The sequence below is a fragment of the Monodon monoceros genome, unplaced genomic scaffold (genome assembly GCF_005190385.1).
Source record: "Monodon monoceros isolate NGI ecotype Baffin Bay Population unplaced genomic scaffold, NGI_Narwhal_1 Super_Scaffold_9, whole genome shotgun sequence".
NCBI classification, from domain to species: domain Eukaryota; kingdom Metazoa; phylum Chordata; class Mammalia; order Artiodactyla; family Monodontidae; genus Monodon; species Monodon monoceros.
In genome coordinates, this window is record NW_021703786.1 from 25,981,059 (window position 1) to 26,002,465 (window position 21,407).

Below are 21,407 nucleotides of genomic sequence, written 5' to 3' on the forward strand. Positions count from 1 at the left end.
ACCGGTGGAATCTGACCGAGCAGCGCGGCGCTGGGCGTGCTGGGTCCACCTGCGCGCTGGGGAGGACGCACCGTGCCGTTCGTGGGACACTGGCAGGAGAGGCCCTGCCAGTGGGGCCTATGGACATGGGTTATAATAGGAAACAACCCCCAGGTGCGGGGGTGGAGGTGGGAGGATTAAAACTTTCGAGAAGGAGGCAAAAAAAAAATAAAGGCATCCTCAAGACAGAAAAGATGGAGACAAAAAGGGCAACGCCACCGCGCACTGGGTGTGGGAGTCAGTGTCAGGGCCGCCCGAGAAGGGGCACCCTATTGACAGCTTCACGTTTCCCCCAAGGCGGGCCTCCCTGGGACTCGCAGGTCTGGACCCCCAAACGGAGCTTTCAGAGGGTAGCGGGACCCACGTGTCTAGACGGGTCTCGGCAAGGAGGGAGCCCGGGGACCGCGTGGGAGTCGAGGTTCCGCGTGGGATCCGGGGGGCGGCGTGGGAGCCGAGGTATGCGTGGGAGCCGGGGGACGGCGTGGGAGTTCGGGGACCCTGTGGCAGCCGCGCAAGCTGGCTGAGCTGGGGTGAAAGAGAAGCTTGGAGCGACCACGCACCCCCGGCTGCTCTCCCCGTACCCCGCCCCTTACTCCTCCTCCCCCATCCCTCCCCACAGGCTCCGCCCAGGACCCGCCCCCATTTCTGCTGAGACCCCGCCTCCCGCAGCCAAGTCCAATCGGCAGCCCGCCGCCACCACGGGCCCCCAGCTCTCTGCTGCTCCTCCCACGCCTGAACTTCCCGAAGGACAGCCGAGCGGCCCAATGAGCTCCCGGGATGTCCGGAGCGGGAGGCCGGAGGGCCAATTCGAAAGCGGCGCGGGCAGGAAAGGCGGGCCTCCGTGACGGACGGGGAGGAGGTGCTAGGCTGTTTGCTGGTTGCTAGCTGCGGCTGCTCGCCCGGCCTCCCGGCCGTTTCATTGTCACCGGGCCTCGGAGTCAGCGCCGGGGCCGGGGGCGTGAAGTCGCCGGCCCAAAGCCTGGGCCCCGCCGGTCCCCGCCTGGAGGGCCCCGCGCACCCCTCGCCGTTCGGCCCCGCAGGCCCAGAGTCCCAGGCCCGACCCGCGCAGGTGAGGGGATCCCTGTGCTGGTGGGGTTGCCCGCGCAGGTGAGGGGGTTCCTGGACCGCGCAGGGAGGGGCATCCCGGGCTGCGCAGGTGAGGTGGAACGTGCAGGTGAGTGGGGCCTCGTTCCGATGAGGGCGTCCCCGCGCAGGTGAGGTGGTCCTGGGCCCGCCCAGATGCGGAGGCCAGGGCAAGTGAAGGGGTCTGGCCCTCGCACAGGTGAGGGGGTCCACGCAGGTGACCGGGGGGGTCCTTATGCAGGTAAAGGGGTCTGCCCAGATGAGGGGGAGGGTGCAGGTGAGGGCCCATCGGTGCCCCCGCACAGGTGAGGAGGGGCTCATGCCCCAGGGCCGCTGAGCTCCTCCTGCCTTCCCAGGAGGATGGGGTGGAAACCAGTCAGCAGCAGTCCGGTCTCACCATCTTGAGCCAAACTGCAGAGAGATGGGGAGCTGCCGGGCAGAGAAGCTGCCTGGGGTCCTGGGACAGCCCATCTTGAGGGGTCCAGGCAGAGACTCTGGACACCCACCTTCAGGTCCTGGGAGGGACACCTCTATATGCAAGGTGAGGTCTGGCCTGGAGGTTTCCACGGAGAGGCGGTGTTTACCATCCCAGAGCCCTGCACGCTCCTTCTCTAGTGGGCCAGCCTGGGTCCACGTGGGTGTGGCCAGTGCCTCGAGGAGAGGAGGGTGTTAAATTTCACCCCCAGGACCCGACCGGAAATGCATAACTGAGGACACTGGCCTGGTGAGTGGCAGGGACAGCCTCTGCCCTCACGCTGGAGAGTAGGGGCCAAAGCCTCTGCTGTGGGTGTTGGGGCTGAAGGAGGCTGCAGTGCTGACCTTGGGGGACGATGGTGTGTGCCCGCTGGCCCACCAGGGTCCTCCGTGGCACAGAGGGCTGTGCTCATTACTCTCTGGTCATTCCTGGTGCCGGCTCACCCCCTCTTATTACCTGAACACCTGCCACGTGCCGGGTTCTGGGGCTGCATGGTCCCCACGCTCATGGGCTTTACCTTCTTACGAGGGCATCAGGCCGTGCACAGACCAACCTGTGTGCGCAGGTGGTCAAGTGAAGAAGAATGAAGCAGGATGAGGGAATGAAGAGTGACAGCGACAGGCAGCCCTCTGAGTGAAAGGGCGCCTCGTGACATCCCAGGGAAGGGTCTCAAGCAGATTGAGGAGGGAAAAGGGAGGCAGTGAGGAGGTTACAGAGGTCAGGGTCAGGTCTGAGGGGCATTAGGCATGTGGACTTTATTCTCCCTGCCTGGGAGTCCTCGGAGGGTCTTCACTGGGGGCATAGCCTGATCTGAGACCCTGTTCAGAAAGATCAGCTGTGGCTGCCCTGCGGGGAGGGGCTGGGCTGGCCAGGCAGGGCCAGAGGAGGGGCTGCTGCGGTTTTCCAGTTTGAGGAGATGGGGGCTCAGATGGGGGTTGTGGAGGGAAGGCATTGACGGGGAAGGGGCATCGGCTGGGTTGCTGAGGGGGCAGGTGTGGAGGTGAGGGAGAGGATGTCAGGACGAGACCCGGATCTTCGGTCTGAGCCGGTTTCAGAAAATGCCCTCCAGGGAAGGGCGCTGGAGGTGGTGGTCAGGAGTCCGCTTGGGTCTGAGGTGGCAGGGGCTGCGTGGTTAGCTAGGTTGGGAACTAGGGGACAGGGGGGCGGGAGGTATGCCTGTGGGAACCGGCAGCCCATGGATGGTGTTTGAAGCCAGGAGGCCAGAGGCAGTCCCCCGGGACGAAGAGAGAGGCCCAGGGCTGAGCAGTCGGAAGAGGAAGGGCCAACACGGGACGCTGCAGAGGTGGCCGAGCTAGGAGGGGAGGAGGGACCTGGACACGGCAGATGCTGCATCCCAGGAGCTCGTGGATGTTCTGGGTGGTTCTGAGGAGATGGAGGGGGTTCTGTGGTCAGATAAGTTTGGGGGCCCTAACCCCAGTTAGAATATCGCCTGTGGGGTGCTCACCACGTGCCAGCCTCACAGCTGTCTTGTCTGAGCCTCATGATAACCCCTGGGGAGGCACTTTTAAAGGCCCATTTTACAGGTGAGGAATATGGGGCCCAGGCGGGTGGAGTACCTGTCACGGGGTGGGGGCTCACAGCCATGACTGCCGCAGCCCCCAGCCACCCCCAGCAGTGCCCCTCCGGGGAAGGTCATCTTGACCCCAGGAGGCCCTCCTTTAGCCGTTTGTGCTCGGGGTCCCACTCTGTCACTCGCTTCTGCTCCTAATGAGGAGATGGCCACCCAGTGAGGAGGGTGGTGGGCGTGGCAGGCTTCTGGGGAGCTGGGTGGCAGGCAGACTCAGGCGCCCTGGGCCCCTGCGGCCGGGCCAGAGGTTATGTGTGCGCATCTGGTTCCTCGGAGGACACCTCCTCGCATCCCTTCTTCCCTGCTCAGGGCCTACTTGTCCACCATGAAAGGCTCCAGGGCCCTCAGCGGCCCCTCCGGCCCTCCCGAGGGCAGCCCGGAAAGCATGGACCTGAGTCTGACAGGCCTCCCTCCGCCCATGTCCCGGCGTCCCAACAGTGCCTCCACCGCCAAGCCCATCGCCCGCTCCATCTCCGTGGTCACTGGCAGCGAGCCAAGGAGGAAGATGCTGGTGAGTGTTAGGGCTGGGCCTCAGGTCCAGGGGTGTCCAGGGCCCCCTACCTCGGGGTGGCGTCTGACTCCTGGGTAAGCTCCACACCTCAGCAGGCACCTTCATGTCCATCATCCGGTGCATCCCTGGGGCCACCCCGGGGCAGGAAGGACTCCGGCTTGTAGACCAGGGAGCTGACTCACCAAGAGGTCAAGACTGGGGTCGGCTGGCCCCGGGCAGAGCCTAGATCCTGCCAGCACCAAGCCCTCTGTCCCTCCTGTTCCAGCAACATTTGGATTTGTGTGATTCCTCTGTAAACGGGGTTGATGTGTGGGGAAGGAGGAGCTCCTGGTGGCCTTGAGATACCAGGCAGGGCAGGGCAGGCGGGCAGCAGGATGGCCGCGGGAGCTGCGGGACGAGAGCTGCAGGGGGAGTGAGCGGCCAGGCTCGTTGGTTAGAAGGTGATGAGGAGTATGGTCAGCCTTTGTTGCGGCTCCCGGGCGGGCCTTACACGCTTCCTCTCGGACCTTCCATCTGCCAGGGGTGAGGAGCTCCCACTTCGTGTGAGAGGCCGAGGACCTGCCCCCGCTCAGCAGGTCAAACCCAGGACCCCCATGCTGCTCCCCTGCCCACCTGTCTACGTGTGACCCAGGAGAGCCTCTCTCTAAATCTGTGTCCAAGCCTGGCCTGGTGCTGCGTGGACTGGCGAGGGTCTAAAACCTTGGCCACATGGTTGGTTGCTTCCCTCCTTTTGGCAGGAGGCCCCAGGGCCCGGAGGCTCCCGGGCCATCAGCAACCTTCGCAGATCTAACAGTGCCACGCAGGTCAACCAGCCACAAGCCAACCAGGCATGGCCTGGCCCCCTAAGGTAACCTCTGACCCCTCAGGTACCCCCGGCCTGCTCTCTCCTCCCTCTGTTAGCCCTTCTCCCAGCTTCACTGGTGTGAGCGCTGGCTGGACGGGGGGCCAGCCCTGGGCGGGGCGGGCGGGATGAGTCTTGGCCCGTCATTTCCCGCGCAGGGATGTGGACCTCAAGGCCACCATCCCCCTGCCTGCGCCTCCTCCTTGTCCTTGCTGCGCTTTCCCTGAGGTGTTGTGGTGGCCACAGGACAGGTGTGAGCACCTCTTCCAGGCGCGGTTGTCAGATCGGGGCTGACAAATGATATTTTATGCTGTGGGCTGGGGAGCAGGAGTCCCCACCGGTGACCTGGTCCCTCCTGTCCCCTCGTAAGATGACCCCTGTCTGGGTTCCTGGAGCCGGGCTCCCCGGGCCCAGTGACTATCCCTGCTTGCTGTCCTCTCTGTGACACAGGCCAGAAGAGCCCCCGGACTTCCTGACACTCTTCGAGGGCAGCCCCGGTGGGAGAAAGAGGCCTGCCGGTCTGAGCAAAGCTTCCAGTGAGAAGGGAGCCACGTGGAATGTCCTGGTGAGGCTGCAGCTGAGCTGAGCGGACAGGACGTCACGCGGCCCGTGTCCGTTGGGAGTGACACCTGGTTCCGGCTTCGTTCTCGCTGCCCCTGCAGGGTGGGCCAGCAGGGGGTGGGGGGCATCAGTGTTAGTTAGCCAGCTTTGACCACAGCGGTCAACGTAAGGAGGAGCAGCAAAGAATGGCCCAGCCCTTAGGCCATCCCACCGCTCCCCATGTGTGTGTGGGACAGTGGGGGCAGGGCAGGGGCCTTGTGTCAGTGGCGTGTGCAGCGAGGTCACAGGCTGTCGTCTATGTGCAGGATGACCAGCCCAAGGCCTTCACCTTGCCACCCGATGCCCAGAGTCCTGGCACCCTCGACGTGCCGGTGGGCCCACGGAGGAGAGAGTGCACGGTGCCCCTGGCCCCCAACTTTACCGCCAACAACAGGTGCGCCGGCTGCAGGGCCACACGGCCCTGCCCACCCAGAGCTCCCGGGGGTGGCCGCTTTGTCTTATTTGTGTCTGGACCAGGGTGCCTCGGAACATTTCTGTGGGCAGGTTGCTTAACCCTCCTGGGCCCCAGGATCCTCATTTATACCAAGGGGATAATGGTTGTGTTTGCCCCCCAGAGTCAGGAGGATTGAGGAATCCAAGATGTGAACCTCAGAGCAGAATCTGCTCAAGAGACGTTGTTGATGTTTGGGGCACACTTTTGTTTTTCCCGGAGTTAAAAATGATCTCTTGTTTTCCTCCTTGGTTCGTCGTCTGTGTGTGGGTCACTTCTTCTCCCAGACTTGACAAGAGAACCTTAGAACTCCCCTCCAGCAGGCCAGCAGGTGCCCTGCCCGTCCACCTTCCTCCAGAGAAACCTCTCGCAGCCCTGTCTTCTCTTGCCTGGGTCCGAGCTGGCCTCCCTCTGCTATCCCCTCCCTCCTGGTAGGCCCTCCGTTTCCTCCATCTCTAGGGGAGCACATCCTCCCGTAGATTCCTCAGGATGTGTGGGAGGTAAAGTTTCTAAGACCACGTGTGCCTGAACATGCCGTGACCGTTCCACCGACTGAGAGTTTGGCTGGCGCTGAGTTCTAGATTGGAAAGCCTTCCTGACATCTTGAAGCAATTGCTCAGTTTCCATGGAGAGCTGTTGTGAATTCACTGCCTTCCTGATCCCCAGTCCTTTCACGTGTCTGTTTTCCTCCCTCTAGAAGCAGTTTGAGTCATCTTTTCATTTCTCTGTTGTGGAAGGTCCCAGGGCCAGGCCTTCGACGTGGTTCTTTCACTCATCACACTGGGCTTTGGTGGCTGGTCCATGTGCACACTTGTGCTGTTCGGTCCTAGGAAATTTCCTCTTGTCATTTCTTTGACAGTTTTCTCCCTTTTCTTTTTCCCGTTCTTTCTGCGACTGCGGTTATTTGCATGTTGGGCCTCCTGAGTTGATTCTACAAAGTTGGCGTCTTCCCTTTTCTTTCTCTTCAGCTTTGGGATCTGCTTTCTGATAGATGCACTTAACTGTGTATTTCAACCCTTTGCTCGCTTTGTTTCTTCTCCTGTAGCTCCTCTTGTTCTCGAATGTCTCTCCGTCCTTCCTCTTTCGTAGCATCTTGTTCTTGTTTTGTCTCTCACGTGTTTGAGGATTCCACGCAGCGGCGGCTGGAGCTGCCTGCACCGGCTCACGAGGCTGACCGTCCTCCTCTGCCCGGCTCTGGTTCCAGGGTGTCTGAAATCAGCCATGGTGGGAACTATTGTCACTGACATTGGCAGATGCTGCAGATAAGAGCTTTTCTCTCCAGAGACTTGGCTGTTAAAGATTTATCAGCACAGCCTGACACTGAGTGTACATTTGTTGAAATGTCCTGTTCTTTGCTTGGCCTTATTTCCATCATATTCTGTTTGTTGACTTTTTACATGTGGGTCTTTCCCCAAATGTCTGGAATACTGGCTCTGTCAGAATTTAAGAGGGAGGCCCTAAAAGTTGCCTGGAGGCTTCACTTTGGGGTGATTGTGTGGGGACCAGGCTGCTGTGCTGGGGGCTCCCCACCTGTCTGCGTCTGGGACTTTTCTGCTGGGGCTGCCCAGTCTCTCCAGGGAGAGATCCTCCTGTCTCCCCCGTGGGGTAATTTGAGGGCCACCAGTTCTGCGGGCCGGCAGGAAAGGGCTGGGGGTGTCCTGGTCCAGTGCACAGACTCTCACCTGGAGACCTAGCTGCTTGTCTTCTGCAGGAGGAGGGGTGGGGCAGGGTGGGCTTGGTGCCTGATGCTCAGAGTGAGGAAGGGGGTGCAGGCGCAGCTGCTGCTTTGGAAGAGCCAGGTGCCCTTGCTTCCCGCACCTCCCTGGATTCTGGGGTGCAGACCAGCCACCTTGTGGCCCCTGAGGCACCCAGGTTTCCCCTCACTCACTTTGCGAGTCAGTCACCGCTGGGCCCTCTGTTCCTCGTCCTCAAGAACTTTGTGGACATCTCTTTGCCGCTGTCTCGTCTTCTCATCCTTGTGTGTTTGTACATTTTTTATTCCTTCTGGCGGGTTTGAGAGGGGCAGAGAGAAAACAGTGTGTATTCCATCCATCACATGTAACTGGCAGGGGGAGGTCCTTTCTCTGTTGACTGGTCTGTGACCGTTCCCCCACCCTGTCGCAGGCATGTCCAAAGTCAGGGGCCGCAGTTTTCACCCTCAAACCTTGGGTTCTGCTCGGTGGAATGCCCTGGCGGAGCTTTCTCGGGTCCCAAGAAGGGCCCCACCGGCAGGGACACTGAGACGATGCCACAGTGAGCCCTGGCATCAACAGCATGACTCGGGGGTCTTTCCCAGAGCCTGACCCCCCTGCCCCGGTCTCTCCTGGCAGGAGCAACAAGGGCGCCGTGGGCAACTGCGTCACCACCATGGTGCACAACCACTACACCCCCTCGGAGAAGGTGCCGCCTCCCAAGAGCTCCAACCACATGGCTCCCTCCCTCAAGTAAGGCCCTGGCTCCAGCCTTGCACGGTGCACAACCTGGGCCACACAGGTGGGCCCGGGCTCACTCCAGCCTGAGGTCCTGCCGAGGAAGCCGCAGCCACCCCCTGAGTCTCCGGTCCCCGGCTAAGACCAGAGCCAAGGAGGGCCTCAAGCAGGGCTGAGCTGAGTTGAGCAGAGCAGCCCCTAGTCCGCCAGCCCTGCATCCGCCGCACGCTGTGCTCAGGTCAGGGGCGGCCCTTGGGTATCTTGAGTCACCATCTGGCTCTGGGATCCTGTAACATTTGAGACCTTTCTGCTGTTTTAAATGCAGTGCCCATTAACCCTGGGTGCCACCAGACGGGCTCTGGTGGGGGCAGAGTAGGTGACCCTGGCAATGACCAGCAAGTCAGAACAGGGGACAGGATCTGTGGGTGCCTCCTGCCAGGCCCAAGGCCCCAGGACCAGGCCGAGGCACCTCCCCGGGCTGCGGGCAGAGCTGTCCCCCGGGGGCCAGGAGATGGGGGCCCTGTCAGGAGGCTGTGAGCCTTTCTCTGCCCTCCCGGTCAGCAACATCATCAAGGCAGCCACGGATGAGGGCGAGGGCAGCAGCCTCGGGAAGCCGCAAAAGAACGCGGCCCGTAGCAACCACACGGTCCAGAACAACTCGGGGGGCACCGCCGGCCAGCTCAGACGGAAGGAGGTGACCGAGGAGGAGGCTGAGAGGTGACCGCAGCTGGGGCTGGGAGGAGACCGGAGGTACCAGTGGGAGAAATTTCCATTTAAGAGTTGTTTTAAGATATGTAGGCTGAAAAGACCACACGTACAATCCTTTTTATATAAAACGTCAAGAAAGGCAAATCTGCAGAAACAGAAATTAGAGCGGTGGCTGCCTGGGGCCAGGGGAGTGCTTTGGGTGGCGATGGAAACGTTCTCAAACCGGATCATGCTGGTGGTCGTACAACTCTGTAAATTTACTAAAAATCATTGAATCGTATACTCAAAATGGGTGAATTTTATAAGTATGTAAACCATACCTCAGTAAAACTGTTAGTTAAAAAAACATTAAGCAGAAAGAAGATATAAAACTGAAAAACTCCAAACAACTGATGGAGCCGCCCCTAGAATCTTGCCCCAGGGGAGCGCAGAGGGTGGGCATGGTGGGATCTTTGCTGCAGCCCCAGGTCTGTGATGTTGTGCCCCGTCAGGAACCACTTAGCGATCAGAGGCTGGGCTTTGAGAGCCTCACCTGGCTGAGCAGTCACCCCTGCTGTCCCAGTAGAGCTTGGGACTGGGCCCTGGAAGTGGGCAAGCGGGACGAGCTGGGTGAGGCCCGGGTGTCCCTGCCAGGGCTCCCCTCTGCGTGCATGTCCCACGGCCGGTGACTGCTCACATCCTAGATGGTCCATTAGCACCTTTGCTGAGTGAATCAACAAAGTGTCCCTGAGAGCCAAGGTGAAGGCTTTGGGTTTAACCCGCTTTACTGAGTATAATTTACGTACAGCAACACACGCCTCCTTTAGGGCACAGGTCTATGAGTTTGATGCACGTGCAGACGGAACGATGTCACCCCCTGGGATCCCCTCGCATGCCTCTCACCCAGCCCCTTCCGGCCGAGACCCTGGCCACACTAGCCTGTCCCCTGCAGCTTGCCTTCCCTAGCAGGCCCTGACTAGAGCACCGGCCTGTGGCCTCCTGTGCCTGGCCTGCAGAGTCCCTGGTTTGTTGCTGTTTGTCTGTGAGTAGTGTCGCTGTCAGGAGCACACGGTGCTCACCCATAGGTGGTGGGCCTTTGGGTTACTTTCTGTTTCTAGCAGTTTTCCCCATTTCCCTGGGGAACGCTGGCACCTGAAGAAGGGCCACGTGCACAGCCGCCGGCTTCTCTGCCTGCCGGGCCTTCTGGAGACCCGGGGAGGGAGGCCTTGGCTCGGCCGCCTCCATCCTGAGCCCCACTTTCTGGCAGGTTTATCCACCAGGTGAACCAGGCCGCCATCACCATCCAGCGCTGGTACCGACATCAAGTGCAACGGCGCCGAGCTGGAGCCGCCCGCCTGGAGCACCTGCTGGCGTCCAAGCAAGAGGTCAGCGTGGGTGTGTGAGCCATACCCTGAGGGCGTGGGCGAGAATCCCAGGGGTCCAGCTATATGGCAGGGTTTCTCGGACCAGTGGGGTTGAACCTAGAATTGCCCCATGGGTCCCCCCCATCTGGGGGCCCAGCTTCCTCCCTCCTGAGTCACTCGGTTGGCAGGGCCTGGGTGCCAGGTCACCCCTGCTGAAAGGTGGGGTGGGTTTCTGGCTGGGATGCAAAGCCATCTCCCACCTGCAGGAGCCGCTGGCCACCTGGGAGAGGGGGGCCTTGTCCTCTGTGGGGCAGAGAAATGGCAGGATGGGGCAACCCCATCTTCCCAGGGAAACCCACCATGGCTCGGCTTCTGCAGGGGCAGCGGCAGCGGCTAGGAGAGGGGACCCTCCTGGACCGGCACCAACAGAAGGAGGTGGCCAGGAGGAAGGCCCGGGAGGAGAAGGCGCGCCAGGCCCGGAGGGCAGCCATCCAGGTGAGGGGTGACCTGAGCCACATGGGGAGCCTGGTGCTAAGGCAGGACCCCCGTGTGCCAAGAGCACCACTGCGCTCCTGGGGGCCCCGCCGCCCCCTTCCCTGAGCCCCTGGGTGTGGGGCCTTGGGCAGCACGGCTTGGGGAGGACAAGGGGCCACCCTCTCCCCTAGGCGGGGTTGCTCACAGGTGCTCCCCACGGCAGGAACTGCAGCAGAAGCGAGCCCAGAAGTCAGGTAACGCTGACCTTGGGCTGCTGAAGGGGCCGGGGGAGCCGGGGAAGCCCCAGACCACCCAGGAGCCAAGCCTGAGGCCGGGGAGCGCCGCCCAGCAGACCCGCAAGGCCAATAACACTGGTGAGCAGGTCCGAGAGCCCGGAGGCTGCCTTGCCACCTGCCCACCTCTGCCTCCGGCTCTATGTACAGGCACCCCAGGTATGGTGACCCCAGGTGCAGCCATCCCTGAAGGCGGACACCCCATGCCCAGACCTCCCCATCCCCTTCCCTCAGGGAGGCCCGTGGCTGAGAAGGAGGTGTGGCCTCTGCCAGTGTCCTCTGGCCCCCTGTGCCACTGCCCTGTTTGTGGCTTCCACCCGTGGAGGAGGGGCGTCGTTCTCAGCAGACGCCAGGCCCTGCTCCTCCACCTGTGCCCCAGTTACTCTGGAGCTGGACACAGGGTCCCTCCAGAGCAGCTGCACCAGCTACCTGACCTCTCGCCCCGGGAGGTCAGGGCTCTCTATTGTCCCCGCTGTTCCATGAGGTCCACTGTGGCACGTGCTATCCCAGGCCTGCATCCCCCTTCCCTGGCCTCTTCCCAAGGGCTCCCCCGCGTTCGCTGCCCCCAGGTGGGCTGACGCTGCGTTCCTTTGTGCAGGGGCTGGCCTCTGCACTGCGGGCCCGGAGGACCCCTGCCAGCCTGCCCGCGACTCGTCGCCAGAGCCCCGGCAGCTTCCAGAGGACAAGCCTCAGGTCTCGGCACAGCCCTTCCTGCCCTCCCTGCCCGGCTTCAGCTCTGGGGTGCATCTGTGCTTGCCCTTTCCCTGCCCCTCCCTGGCTGTGGGGTCACTCACACCAGGAAAGGCCACCCAGGATGGGTCTTGTCACTCCAGCGGAGGGCTGGGGTCTCAGTGGTTGCTCTGGAATCCCGCTGGGTCTTCATGGACACTGGGGTGGAGCCTGTGCAGACCCACAGAAGAGAGCTGGAAGCTCAGAGGTTAGGTGTTGGCCAACGCCTCCAGCCTGAGGGCCGAGGAGGCCAGGTCCGGACCCATCTCACTCGGCCGCCCTTTTTGTTTCCCTGGAGGTGGGTTGGGGGGCAAGCCCAGTCCCTGTGGCTGAGCGGGCAGGCACCCGTGTGGAGGAAGCCTCACCCCGGCCTCTCCCCCCACCGTCCTCTGGTGGTCTCTACCTCTAATGGCCCATCTGCTGCAGGATGCCAGCTCCCAGGACATGGCTGGCGAGGGCCTGGAAGCTTTGGGCCCTGCTGGGAGCAGGGCCAAGTCCAGGGCAACCCTGGACGAGCTGCTGGACACGCTGAAGCTGCTGGAGCAGGAGCCTGAGCCGCTGCCCCGCCCCCAGGCCTACCACAAGGACAAATACGCCTGGACCGACGAGGTGACCGTGGGACTTGCCACTGTCCACGCAGTCACAGGGGCGCTTTGGGGGCCAGGGAAGTCCACCGGGCTCCTCCCTGCTCTAGTCAGGACGCTAACGAGGGCCAGATGGGACCTTGTTGAACCCCCCCGTCATCCCCGGGCTCACTAAGGTTTAGGACCCCCAGAATAACCTAGGGGTGGAGGTGGGGTGGGCACCACCTCTCTGCCAGTGGTGCCCCCAGGTGATGGATGCCCTGCCAGGGTCTGGGCAGCCTGAGAGGCCCTCCCTCTGGACCAGGCCCTCCCCTGCCCCAGGGGGCCCCGAGCAGCTCCTAGAAGGCCAGCCCAGAGTCTTCCGCTGCGCCCCCGCCCCCCGCAGGAGGACGATTCCAGCTCCCTGACAGCCGACAACCTGGAGAAATTTGGGAAGCTGAGTGTGGCTGCTTGCCCCCGCGAGGACGGGCCCCTGCTTTCGGAGGCCAAGCTGCAGAGTATCATGAGCTTCCTGGATGAGATGGAGAAGTCTGGGCAGGGCCCGCCGGCCTCGGCCCCCCAGGTGTGGAGGGGTCTCCAGGGGCCCGTGCCAGAGGAGGGGCTGGGGCGTCTGGAGCCTGCGTCCGAGGTCAGCACATCGGTGATGCGGCTGCAGCTGGAGGTGGAGGAGAAGAAGCAGGCGATGGTGCTGTTGCAGAGGGCGCTGGTAACGTCGCCACCAGCACTGCCTCCGTCCCCATGTCCCCAGCTGGAGCGAGTGCCCGGCCTGCCCCCTGAGGGCCTCATCTCTGTCTCATCTCCCGCACCCCCCACAGGCGCAGCAGCGCGACCTCACCATCCGGCGGGTCAAAGAGACGGAGAAGGAGCTGGGTCGGCAGCTGCGGCAGCAGAAGGAGCACTACGAGGCCACCATACAGCGGCACCTGTCCTTCATCGACCAGGTGGTGCTGCCTGGGAGGCGGGGCTTGAGGGCAGGGCTGTCAGGACCTGAGCAGTCAGGGAGGAGAACGAGACTGGGTTCCCGACCAGCTCGGGCCTCATGGAGATTTCTGGAGCCATTGGCCTCCCCTGTGGGTCTCCTTCTCCTTCTGTAGAAACGGACAGCATCTTCCCCTGTGGGGACCAGGGCTGGTCCTGTCTGTGCACACCAGCCCCACTGGGTGCTGCTCACCAGCCCCCAGCGATGCTCCCCCCAGCCATAATCCTCCCCCCACCCATGGCCGTGCTCCCCAGCCCAGCATGGTGGGCGGGCAGCAGGAGCTGCTGGGCAGAGCACATCCAGGATGGGGTCCAGGCGTGTGGGATCACTCAGAGGACCGCTTGGTCCTCTGGGGGCCTGGTGGGAGGCGTCCAGCAGGACACACCCTGAACTTTCCTGTGCGTTCCAGACTGTCCGTGTCCCGGGGAGGCCACTCCTGGTCTGCTGGGGCTGGTGGGGCAGCCAGAGCTCCCTTGACAGGGTGGTGGAAGCTTCAGCCCCACGCTGTGTTCAGTCAAGAACCCCCATCGGGTCCTTTTCTGAGGAAAACTCTGGTGCGGGGTCTTTGAAGAGAGGCAGGCGCCCAGAGGAATCGAGCGGCCTCCCATGACCATTAGCGACACTCTGCCTGGTGGTCATAGGTGTCTCCAAATTGGGGGTCTGCCTGGAGCCCTCAGTGAGGCTGGGTGCCATCCTGGGGCTTCACAGAGACCCCTTGGCAGGCGACGGGCAGGCCCTTCTCCACAGGCCAGGTGACGGGGTCAAAAGAATGACCCCCATTCCAGGAAGCTCCTGATGTGGCCACAGTGGAGGGCTTGTAGCCAAGGCACCGTCCCTGCCTGAGCTCCGCTGACACCAGCCAGGTCTCAGGGGGCTTGAGGGCCGGGGGCAGCTGCAGCCCCTTGTCCATGTGTGCATACCCTCCCAGACCCAGGGTCCCGCACAGACCCAGGAGCAGCGGGGTGTTTCGGGATTTGGTGTGCTGGCCCCCCGGGTGAGGGGAGGCGGGATCTCCTGGCCTCATGGGGCAGCAGCTTCACCTCCGCCCCTGGTCGCAGTTGATCGAAGACAAGAAGGCTCTGGGTGAGAAGTGTGAGGCCCTGGTGGCCGAGCTGAAGCAGGGGGACCAGAGGCTCAAGGACAAGGAGGCCCAGATGCGGGAGCAGCACGAGCTGGTGAGCCCCTCGCCCTCCTGACACCTGACCCCAGGCCTGCTGTGCCTGCAAGCCCTGTGCGAGGAACCCCAGGACAGGTGGCCCCGGAGCCTCATTCCCCGACCTCCGAGCTGCTTCCCGCAAGCCCAGCGGGTGGCACACCCCGGGGCAGGGGCTGAGGGACTCGCGTGACCCCTCCCATGTCGAGATGAGGAGGTGGGGTTCAGAGGAGGTGACCGAGGACATGCCGCCGCTCTGGTCCCTGGTCAGAGGGACGCCACTTACTACTCCTGGCTTTCGTCAGACAATGACCCGCAGCCCCTGGTGCTTTCTGCTCTGCCCGAGGTCACTGTTGAAAGGCCGCCTCCTGAAACCCAGGGGATGGCCAGAAGGGGGCTGTCATTTGCATCTTCCCGCTTCGCACAGCTGCTCTGTTGACTCCTGTTTCCTTGCTGGTAGGAGATTAAGAAACTCAAAGAACTCATGAGCGCCACCGAAAAAGTCCGCAGGGAAAAGTGGATCAATGAGAAGACCCGGAAGATCAAGGAGATCACGGTCAAAGGTGGGTGCCGCTGTGCCCAGAGCTGCCACTCGAGCGGAGTAATCGTGGGGGTCTCGAGTAAGAGCAGTAGTTCCAATTGCACACGTGGCGGAGAGGCTTCCTGGGAAGCAGTGAGACTCAGGGATGCGGCCCAGCTGGCTCGAGGCCAGGAGGAGCAAGGGAGGCTGGCGGCACACGAGCTTGGCCACAGACCAGCGTCCAGACAGAGGGCCCGGTCCGGGTTGGGGGGCCTCACCTTCCCTTGGCCGGGCTCCCCTTGCTGGGTCTCCTGGTCTCCTCCAGCTTCCAGGGGAGCGAGCCAGATGGGGGTTCGGGGTGGGGGCCGCCTGCTGGCGGCACAGTCGCTCCTCTCCCACTTAGAGATCCCTCTGAGGGCTGATGGGGCAGCCCCAGCTGTGCCTGCCCATGCCCGGCCCTCCTGCCCCAGGACACCCTCTCCAGTGAGCCCCCTCCTCCAGTGGGAGACCCAGCAGGCCAGAGCACCAAGGGGGGGGTCTTGGAGCAGTGGGCAGGGAGAGCACCCAGCAGGCCAGAGCACCAAGGGGGGGGTCTTGGAGCGGTGGGCAGGGAGCTGCCGTGGGCACTGGTGCGTTCAGCTGTGCTTAGGGCTGGAGCCCGGGGTGGGGGGTCCTCTACCCGGACTGCAGCCCCGGCGTCATGGTGGGCAGAGGCCAGGGGTCCCCCACAGTACAGAGGGGCGAGGGGCGCGCCCCCGCAGTGGTGGAGGAGGGTCCCTGCAGCATGGTCTCCCGCCACGCCCCCCAGGCCTGGAGCCTGAGATCCAGAAGCTGATCGCCAAGCACAAGCAGGAGGTGAAGAAGCTAAAGAGCCTGCACGCGGTGGAGCTGCTGCAGGCGGACGAGCGCGCGGCCCAGCGCTACGGACGTCAGGCGGAGGAGCTCCGCGAGCACCTGGAGCGGGAGAAGGAGGCGCTGGGCCGTCAGGAGTGGGAGCGTGCCCAGCAGCGGTGAGGGGCCCAGCCCTCTGGGGACGTGGAGGGTGGGGGTGAGGCCTGGGGTGTGCGCAGACCCCCCCAGAGCGAACAGCACTTCCTCCGCAGTGACCTCCCTCGGAGGACAGAGAAAACGGGGCGGTGCAGGACACCGAGGGATGCGGCTGTACTGGGCAGTTCAGTTCTGAGGGGCGTGCCCGGCTGGCGGCTGGGGTGGATGGGGCGGGGACTCCAGCACTCCGGCGGCCCCACCCCCAGCGGGTCCTGTGTCCGCAGCTTCGAGCAGCACCTGGAGCAGGAGCAGCGGGCGCTGCAGCAGCATCGGCGGCGGCTCTACAACGAGGTGGCCGAGGAGAAGGAGCGGCTGGGCCAGCAGGCCGCCAGGTACCTCCAGTCCCCAGCCCCGCCCCGCCCAGCCCCGCCCAGCCTTACAGAACTGGCCTCTGTTCACCTGCAGGCAGCGGGCGGAGCTGGACGAGCTGAGGCGGCAGCTGGAGGAGAGCAGCTCGGCAGGTGGCCGGGCCTTGAGGGCCGAGTTTGAGAAGGGGAGAGAGGAGCAGGAGCGCAGGCACCAGGTCAGCCCCGCCCCATCCCGCCCGGGCCCCGCCCCTCCAGGCCAGCCCAGCAGGAGAGCACCCACACCACCCGTGGAGAGGGGCCACTGCCAGGAGCAGCGCCCACCTGCCAGGGTGGCAGCCACTTGGAGTGCTACGCTGAGCCTGGGTTCACGTGACGGGGCTCCCCAGCTAGCTCACCACAGACCCCCAACTTGACCGCAGGCCCCATCCAGGCTCTTGCAGACACTGCCCTGGGTGGGGAGCAGCCAGCGGGGGCTGCTCTCACCCTGTCACTGGCCCCCAGATGGAACTGAAGGCCCTGAAGGACCAGCTGGAGGTGGAGAAACAGATGTGGGAGGCCAACTCCGCCAAGAAGGAGGTGGGAGGAGGGTGAAGCTGGGGCAGGGGGTGGGGTCTTCCTTCCCTCTCTCCCCTCCTGCCCGGCACCCCAGGCTTCAAAGCTGGCTTGTAGGCTCCACCTCTGTGGCCTCCCCTCGGGCACATGTGGGTTCTGGCTGCCCAGGGCTGGCGGTGTGATTCTGACTGTACTTGAGTGAGCTTCCAGGTGGCCTCGGGAGAGACCAGGAGGCTGGAGCGAACCCCACTTGATGGTGGCGGGCATTCCTCAGCCTCCCCTCGCCCAGGTAGCTGCTCTCAAAGTTGACAGGCTGACCTGCAGCCAGTGTAAGGGGCCCACGCAGGAGCAGGCTTTTCCTTGTCCTCTCATGCCTTTTACCAGGTGGGCTGTGTCAGTGGGCTGTGTCACCTCTCCTGTCCTGGAAGGAGGCTGTGGTGGACAGGCACCCGGGGCCACACAAGGCGTCAGCCTGGGGACAAAGCCTGAGCAGTGGCCCAGCAGCCATGCTACTCCCCACCCCCAGCCACGCGTGGAGGGGTCCCCATATCTGTGGGATACGTTCCCAGACTGTTTGCCGAGTTAAAGGGTGAGGCATGTTAAACCTGATGGCAGTTTCCAGGTTGCCTTCCAAGAGGCTGCCCCACTGACGCTCTTGCCCCCAGGTGGGGGCACCCGGCCCTGCCCTCAGCAACCAGATGAGGTCCCTTCTTGCATCAGGAGGGTCAGTTTGGCAGCAGACACGGTCTCTGTGGCCTTGGTCCCGGGTCTCTGGGTGGGGAGAAGCACCAGGCTGTGCTAATGGTTCTTACTCAAGCCCCTGTTGTGTCCCACGCTGGGTCCTGATGACAGGACATGGCCTCCGCCCCTGAGGACAGGTGGGGCCTGGGGTAGTGCGAGGCCTCTCCTTCCCTGCCATTAGGGCATTCCCAAGAGTCCATGTGGCCATCCCTCGTCCTCCTCCGCCAACCTCAGCCGGCCCCCCCAAACCCCCTGGGCCTCCCCTGCAGGAAGCGTGGCTGCTGAACCGGGAACGGGAGCTGAAGGAAGAGATCCGGAGAGGCCGGGACAAGGAGATCGAGCTGGTCATCCACCGGCTGGAGGCCGACATGACGCTGGCCAGGGAGGAGAACGAGCGGGCCGCCGAGAGCCGGTGAGTCCCCGAGAACCCCAGAGCAAGGCCCAGAGACTGGCAATGGGGCTGCCTCTGACCCTGCTTCTCCCGCCACCAGGGTCAAACGCCTCCGGGATAAGTATGAGGCGGAGCTCTCAGAACTGGAACAGTCGGAGCGGAAGCTCCAGGAACGGTGCGCAGAGCTGAAGGGGCGCCTTGGGGAGGCCGAGGGGGAGAATGTGCGTCTGCAGGGCCTGGTGCGGCAGAAGGAGAAGGAGCTGGCGGATGTGAAGGCGGTGAGCAGGCGGGAGGGGTGGCCGACCACCAGCCCCCAGCCCCCGCCGTCCCCTCATGCCGTCCCTGTCGTCCCCACCCGCCACCCCACCCCAGGTAAATGAGCAGCTGGCTGGCGAGCGCAGCAGCCTGGCCCAGGTCCTTCGCCAGGAGTTCGCTGACCGGCTGGCAGCTTCTGAGGAGGAGAACCGGCAGGTCAGGGCCGAGCTGGCCGAGCTGCGGGCCCGCCAGCGGCTGGAGCTGGAGCAGCTCACGCGGGAGAAGCAGGCGGAGCTGGAGGAGGTTCACGGGAGGTGGGCCGCAGGGCTGACTGGGGTCCTGGGGAGCACAGGGCTGGGGGAGGCAGGCGGGACCCTGTGGCTCCAAAGAGGACGCTGGGCCCAGGAAGGTGAGCAGGCTGTGCGCCCTCCTTCCAGCTTCCTGCCGATGCAGAACTGGGCCCCATCAGCCGTGGCTGCTCCAGGCTCTGTGTTTGAGGCTCTGTCGTCCTCTATGTGGTGCTTGGCCCCAGAGCCCGGGAAGAAGCCCAGCCAACCCCAGCCAGGGCGGGTGCCCTATGTGTGGGTGTCCGGAGAGGAGCTCCCTGGCCCTTGGCCCCCTGGGCCTGGGTGGAGTGGGTGCTATACAGAAAGGATGGACACCCTCCACCCCCTACTCCCCCTGCCGCCATGGACCCCTCAGTCCTTCCCTGGTCCCTGCCTGCCTGCCCTCCGTGGGTGCTCTGCGACGCAGGCACGTGGTGGGGGCTTCTCGTCCTCCTCTCAGCAGGGAGCCCTTCCCAAGGGGCATGGATTCACACGGGGTCAGCTGTGGGGTCACAGATCCTGTCATTGGCTTCTCCAGGCGGCCTAGTGCCGCAGTCAGCAGGGCGGGACAAGGTGGGCAGGAGTGGCCCCTCCTGTTCTTTGGGGGATGGAGGCCCCCCACCGGCCACCCTGCTGCACTCAGAGCTGCAGGCCGGCGTGGGGGTCTGGCAGGGGCATCGCACAGAGGCCCACCGTGCGCTCCCCTGCAGGGTGAAGCTGGCCCTGGCAAAGAAGGAGGAGGCCGTGAGCAGCCTCCGGAAGCAGCACGAGGTGGGTCCCCACGGCCGGCCTTCCTTGGGGGAGCGGGGGTGGCTTGGGCCTGACCAGGGTGGACGGCCTGTTGCAGGCCGCGATGAAGAGGGCCGACCACCTGGAGGAGCTGCTGGAGCAGCGCAGGCGGCCGTTCCCGAGTGCCAAGTGACCACCGACAGCAGCAGGCTGAGGGCGCCTGGCGGGAAGTGCTCTGGCCGCCCCTCAGGTGGAGCACCGAGGCTACGTCGTAACAGTAAAGAGGTGTCTTTTAGTACTTTGTGTGACCCTGACTTGTCTCTCCTTGGCTGGGGCCTGGGGTGGCGGGGCTGGAGGCTGCTCAGGGCCAGGTGTGAGGTGACCCGACCTAGCTTTGCTCTTGGCCTGCCCCCCATGTTCCCTGCCTGGCCCTACGGTTCCGCAACTCAGGCCCCAGTCCCCGAGCAGAGAGAATGGCCCTCTGTTCCAGCCTGGGCCTGGACGAGCCCCATGACGCTTGTGCCCCCTCACCACACCCCTCACCCCTGGGGACGGAGCTCTGAGCCTCCTCCCCGACCCCTGCACAGGCTGCTGTGTGCCCCCTCCATGGTTAGAGAACTGGCCAGCCTCCCTGAGGGCCTCTCCTTCCTTCCCCCACTCAGGACACCCCCTGGAGGTGACAACCTGGAACCTGTGAGAAATGGGCACTGGACAGGCCCTGCCCACGAGGAGGGTGGAGGCCCCTCCTGGAAGGTCTGGGCAGGGGAGCGGGAAGGCAGCGGAGGGGACACTCCCCCTCTGGGAACTCTCCCCCGCTGCCCTCCCGCCAGGCATTCTGTCGCTGCTGCTGCCCTGGCCGAGGGTGCTGGGACCAGGTCGCTGGGGAGCGCCGGCGCTAGCCAGGACAGCCCTCCTACTGGCCCAGGCGCCACCCTACTTGTGGGAAGGCGCAGGGCTGGCCCTAGTGCAGGTGGAGCCCCTCCTGCGCCCTTGAAAGGCCCTGGGGCTTGGCCTCTCGCTAGCGTGAGTCCCGGCAGCGGTCACTCTCAGTCTCAGCAACCAGGAGGGCATAGGCAGACGCCCCGTGGGCTTGAGGCAGCTCACAGTAGCGCTGACCTGCAGGCCCTCCCGGCACCCGCATCCCCTGCTTTGGGGTACTGGGGGCTCAGCTCCCTCATCTGCACGGGACGGCTCCTTCCTTCCTTCGTGCCGGAGCTGACTGCTCGCAGAACCCCAGGCCAGAGCTGGATACAGCAGTGAGACGAGCAGGGCCGCTCTGGGCCTGACCCCTCCTAGGTGGAGTGCCTGGCCTGGTCCCTGGGCAGAGCACATGTGTGCCATCCATGTTCCCTCCCTTGCGGGGCTGTCTCATCACCATGAGATGACCGGGCAGAGAGCAGGCCTTGCAGCCCCTCCAGCTCCAATTGGAGCTCCCAGTCCTGGGGCTCAAGGTGAGGAGGAGGTTTGCTTAGTCACCCACAGCGCTCCTGGCCCCCGCCTGTCTCCCCTTGGGACAGCTTTGCTCCTAGAGCCCTTCCCACTGGGCCTAGAGCCCCTCCCAGCTCCCCACCCACTTCAGCCAACCAGCTGTCTCTGCCTGCTGTTCTAAAAGCCAGGCTGGCCATTTGAGGCATTCCTCCTGAGTCCCAGAAAAGAGGTGGGGAGGGGCTGGGCCCCAGGGGCAAGGTCTTGGGAGTGAGCTCTGCCAGGCGAGGGGCGGTGGGTCACCAGCTCAGCAGGCTGCGGGCTTCAGAGGCTGGGTCTGCTCGACCCTCCCTGAGCTGCACAGAAGCAGAGGGAGCTGGCTGCTCACTGGTCTCCAGGCCAGAGGCTCTGGGGGCAGGGCAGGGACCCAATCGGGGAGAAGCAGCCTCTGGATGCTCTGATCCACCCCCAAAATGTAGTTTTACCTGAAGCTGTTGTTGGGAGTTTCTAAACTATGGTATTTTTGCAAGTAAGGTTTTCAGCAGATGGGAAGACAGGTACTTGGGGTGACTTTCAGGGAGAGATGGTGGCACAGCCAGAGAAGCAGAGGAATGGATGGTGGTGGCTTTCCAATCAGGGAGATGGTGCCTGACTCCCCAGCTCCTGGTTTACGGGTTTCCATTCATCTGTTCATTTGTTTGTTCATCCACCCATCCACCCATCCACCCACCCACCCACCCACCCACCCATCCACCCACCCACCCACCCACCCACCCATCCACCCACCCATCCACCCATCCACCCACCCACCCACCCATCCACCCACCCACCCA

At 63.8% G+C, this 21,407-nt stretch overlaps 1 protein-coding gene across 6 annotated transcripts; it reads left to right on the top strand.

Annotated features, from left to right (window-relative positions):
- Positions 1-894: 894 nt before the first annotated feature.
- On the top strand, positions 895-19,447 carry CEP131 (centrosomal protein 131). 6 transcript variants are annotated; one of them, XR_003792063.1, is made up of 26 exons: positions 895-1,108; positions 3,495-3,696; positions 4,434-4,543; positions 4,988-5,102; positions 5,404-5,531; positions 7,919-8,032; positions 8,579-8,734; positions 9,972-10,089; positions 10,447-10,563; positions 10,766-10,916; positions 11,434-11,528; positions 11,991-12,173; positions 12,534-12,854; positions 12,964-13,092; positions 14,186-14,302; positions 14,741-14,843; positions 15,609-15,810; positions 15,904-16,179; positions 16,253-16,370; positions 16,657-16,731; positions 17,718-17,860; positions 17,940-18,117; positions 18,212-18,408; positions 18,532-18,993; positions 19,131-19,191; positions 19,268-19,437. XR_003792063.1 is itself a non-coding variant. In XM_029213006.1 (25 exons), the coding sequence occupies exons 2-25, from the start codon at positions 3,511-3,513 to the stop codon at positions 19,340-19,342; spliced, it is 3,468 nt and encodes a 1,155-aa protein (XP_029068839.1). In that variant the 5' UTR covers positions 895-1,108; positions 3,495-3,510; the 3' UTR covers positions 19,343-19,447. The 6 variants fall into 6 exon arrangements, 3 of the variants coding, with proteins under 3 accessions (XP_029068839.1, XP_029068840.1, XP_029068841.1); XR_003792065.1 differs by having other exon boundaries at positions 16,072-16,179; XR_003792064.1 differs by having other exon boundaries at positions 12,964-13,089.
- The last annotated feature ends 1,960 nt before the right edge of the window (positions 19,448-21,407 follow it).

Excerpts from the sequence above, each read along its gene's own strand:
- CEP131 (XM_029213006.1), top strand. The coding sequence starts at position 3,511 with ATGAAAGGCTCCAGGGCCCTCAGCGGCCCCTCCGGCCCTCCCGAGGGC. Across the intron at positions 16,371-16,656 it reads AGCAGGAGCGCAGGCACCAG|ATGGAACTGAAGGCCCTGAA; the intron begins GTCAGCCCCGCC and ends ACTGGCCCCCAG. Across the intron at positions 18,118-18,211 it reads AGCTGGCGGATGTGAAGGCG|GTAAATGAGCAGCTGGCTGG; the intron begins GTGAGCAGGCGG and ends ACCCCACCCCAG.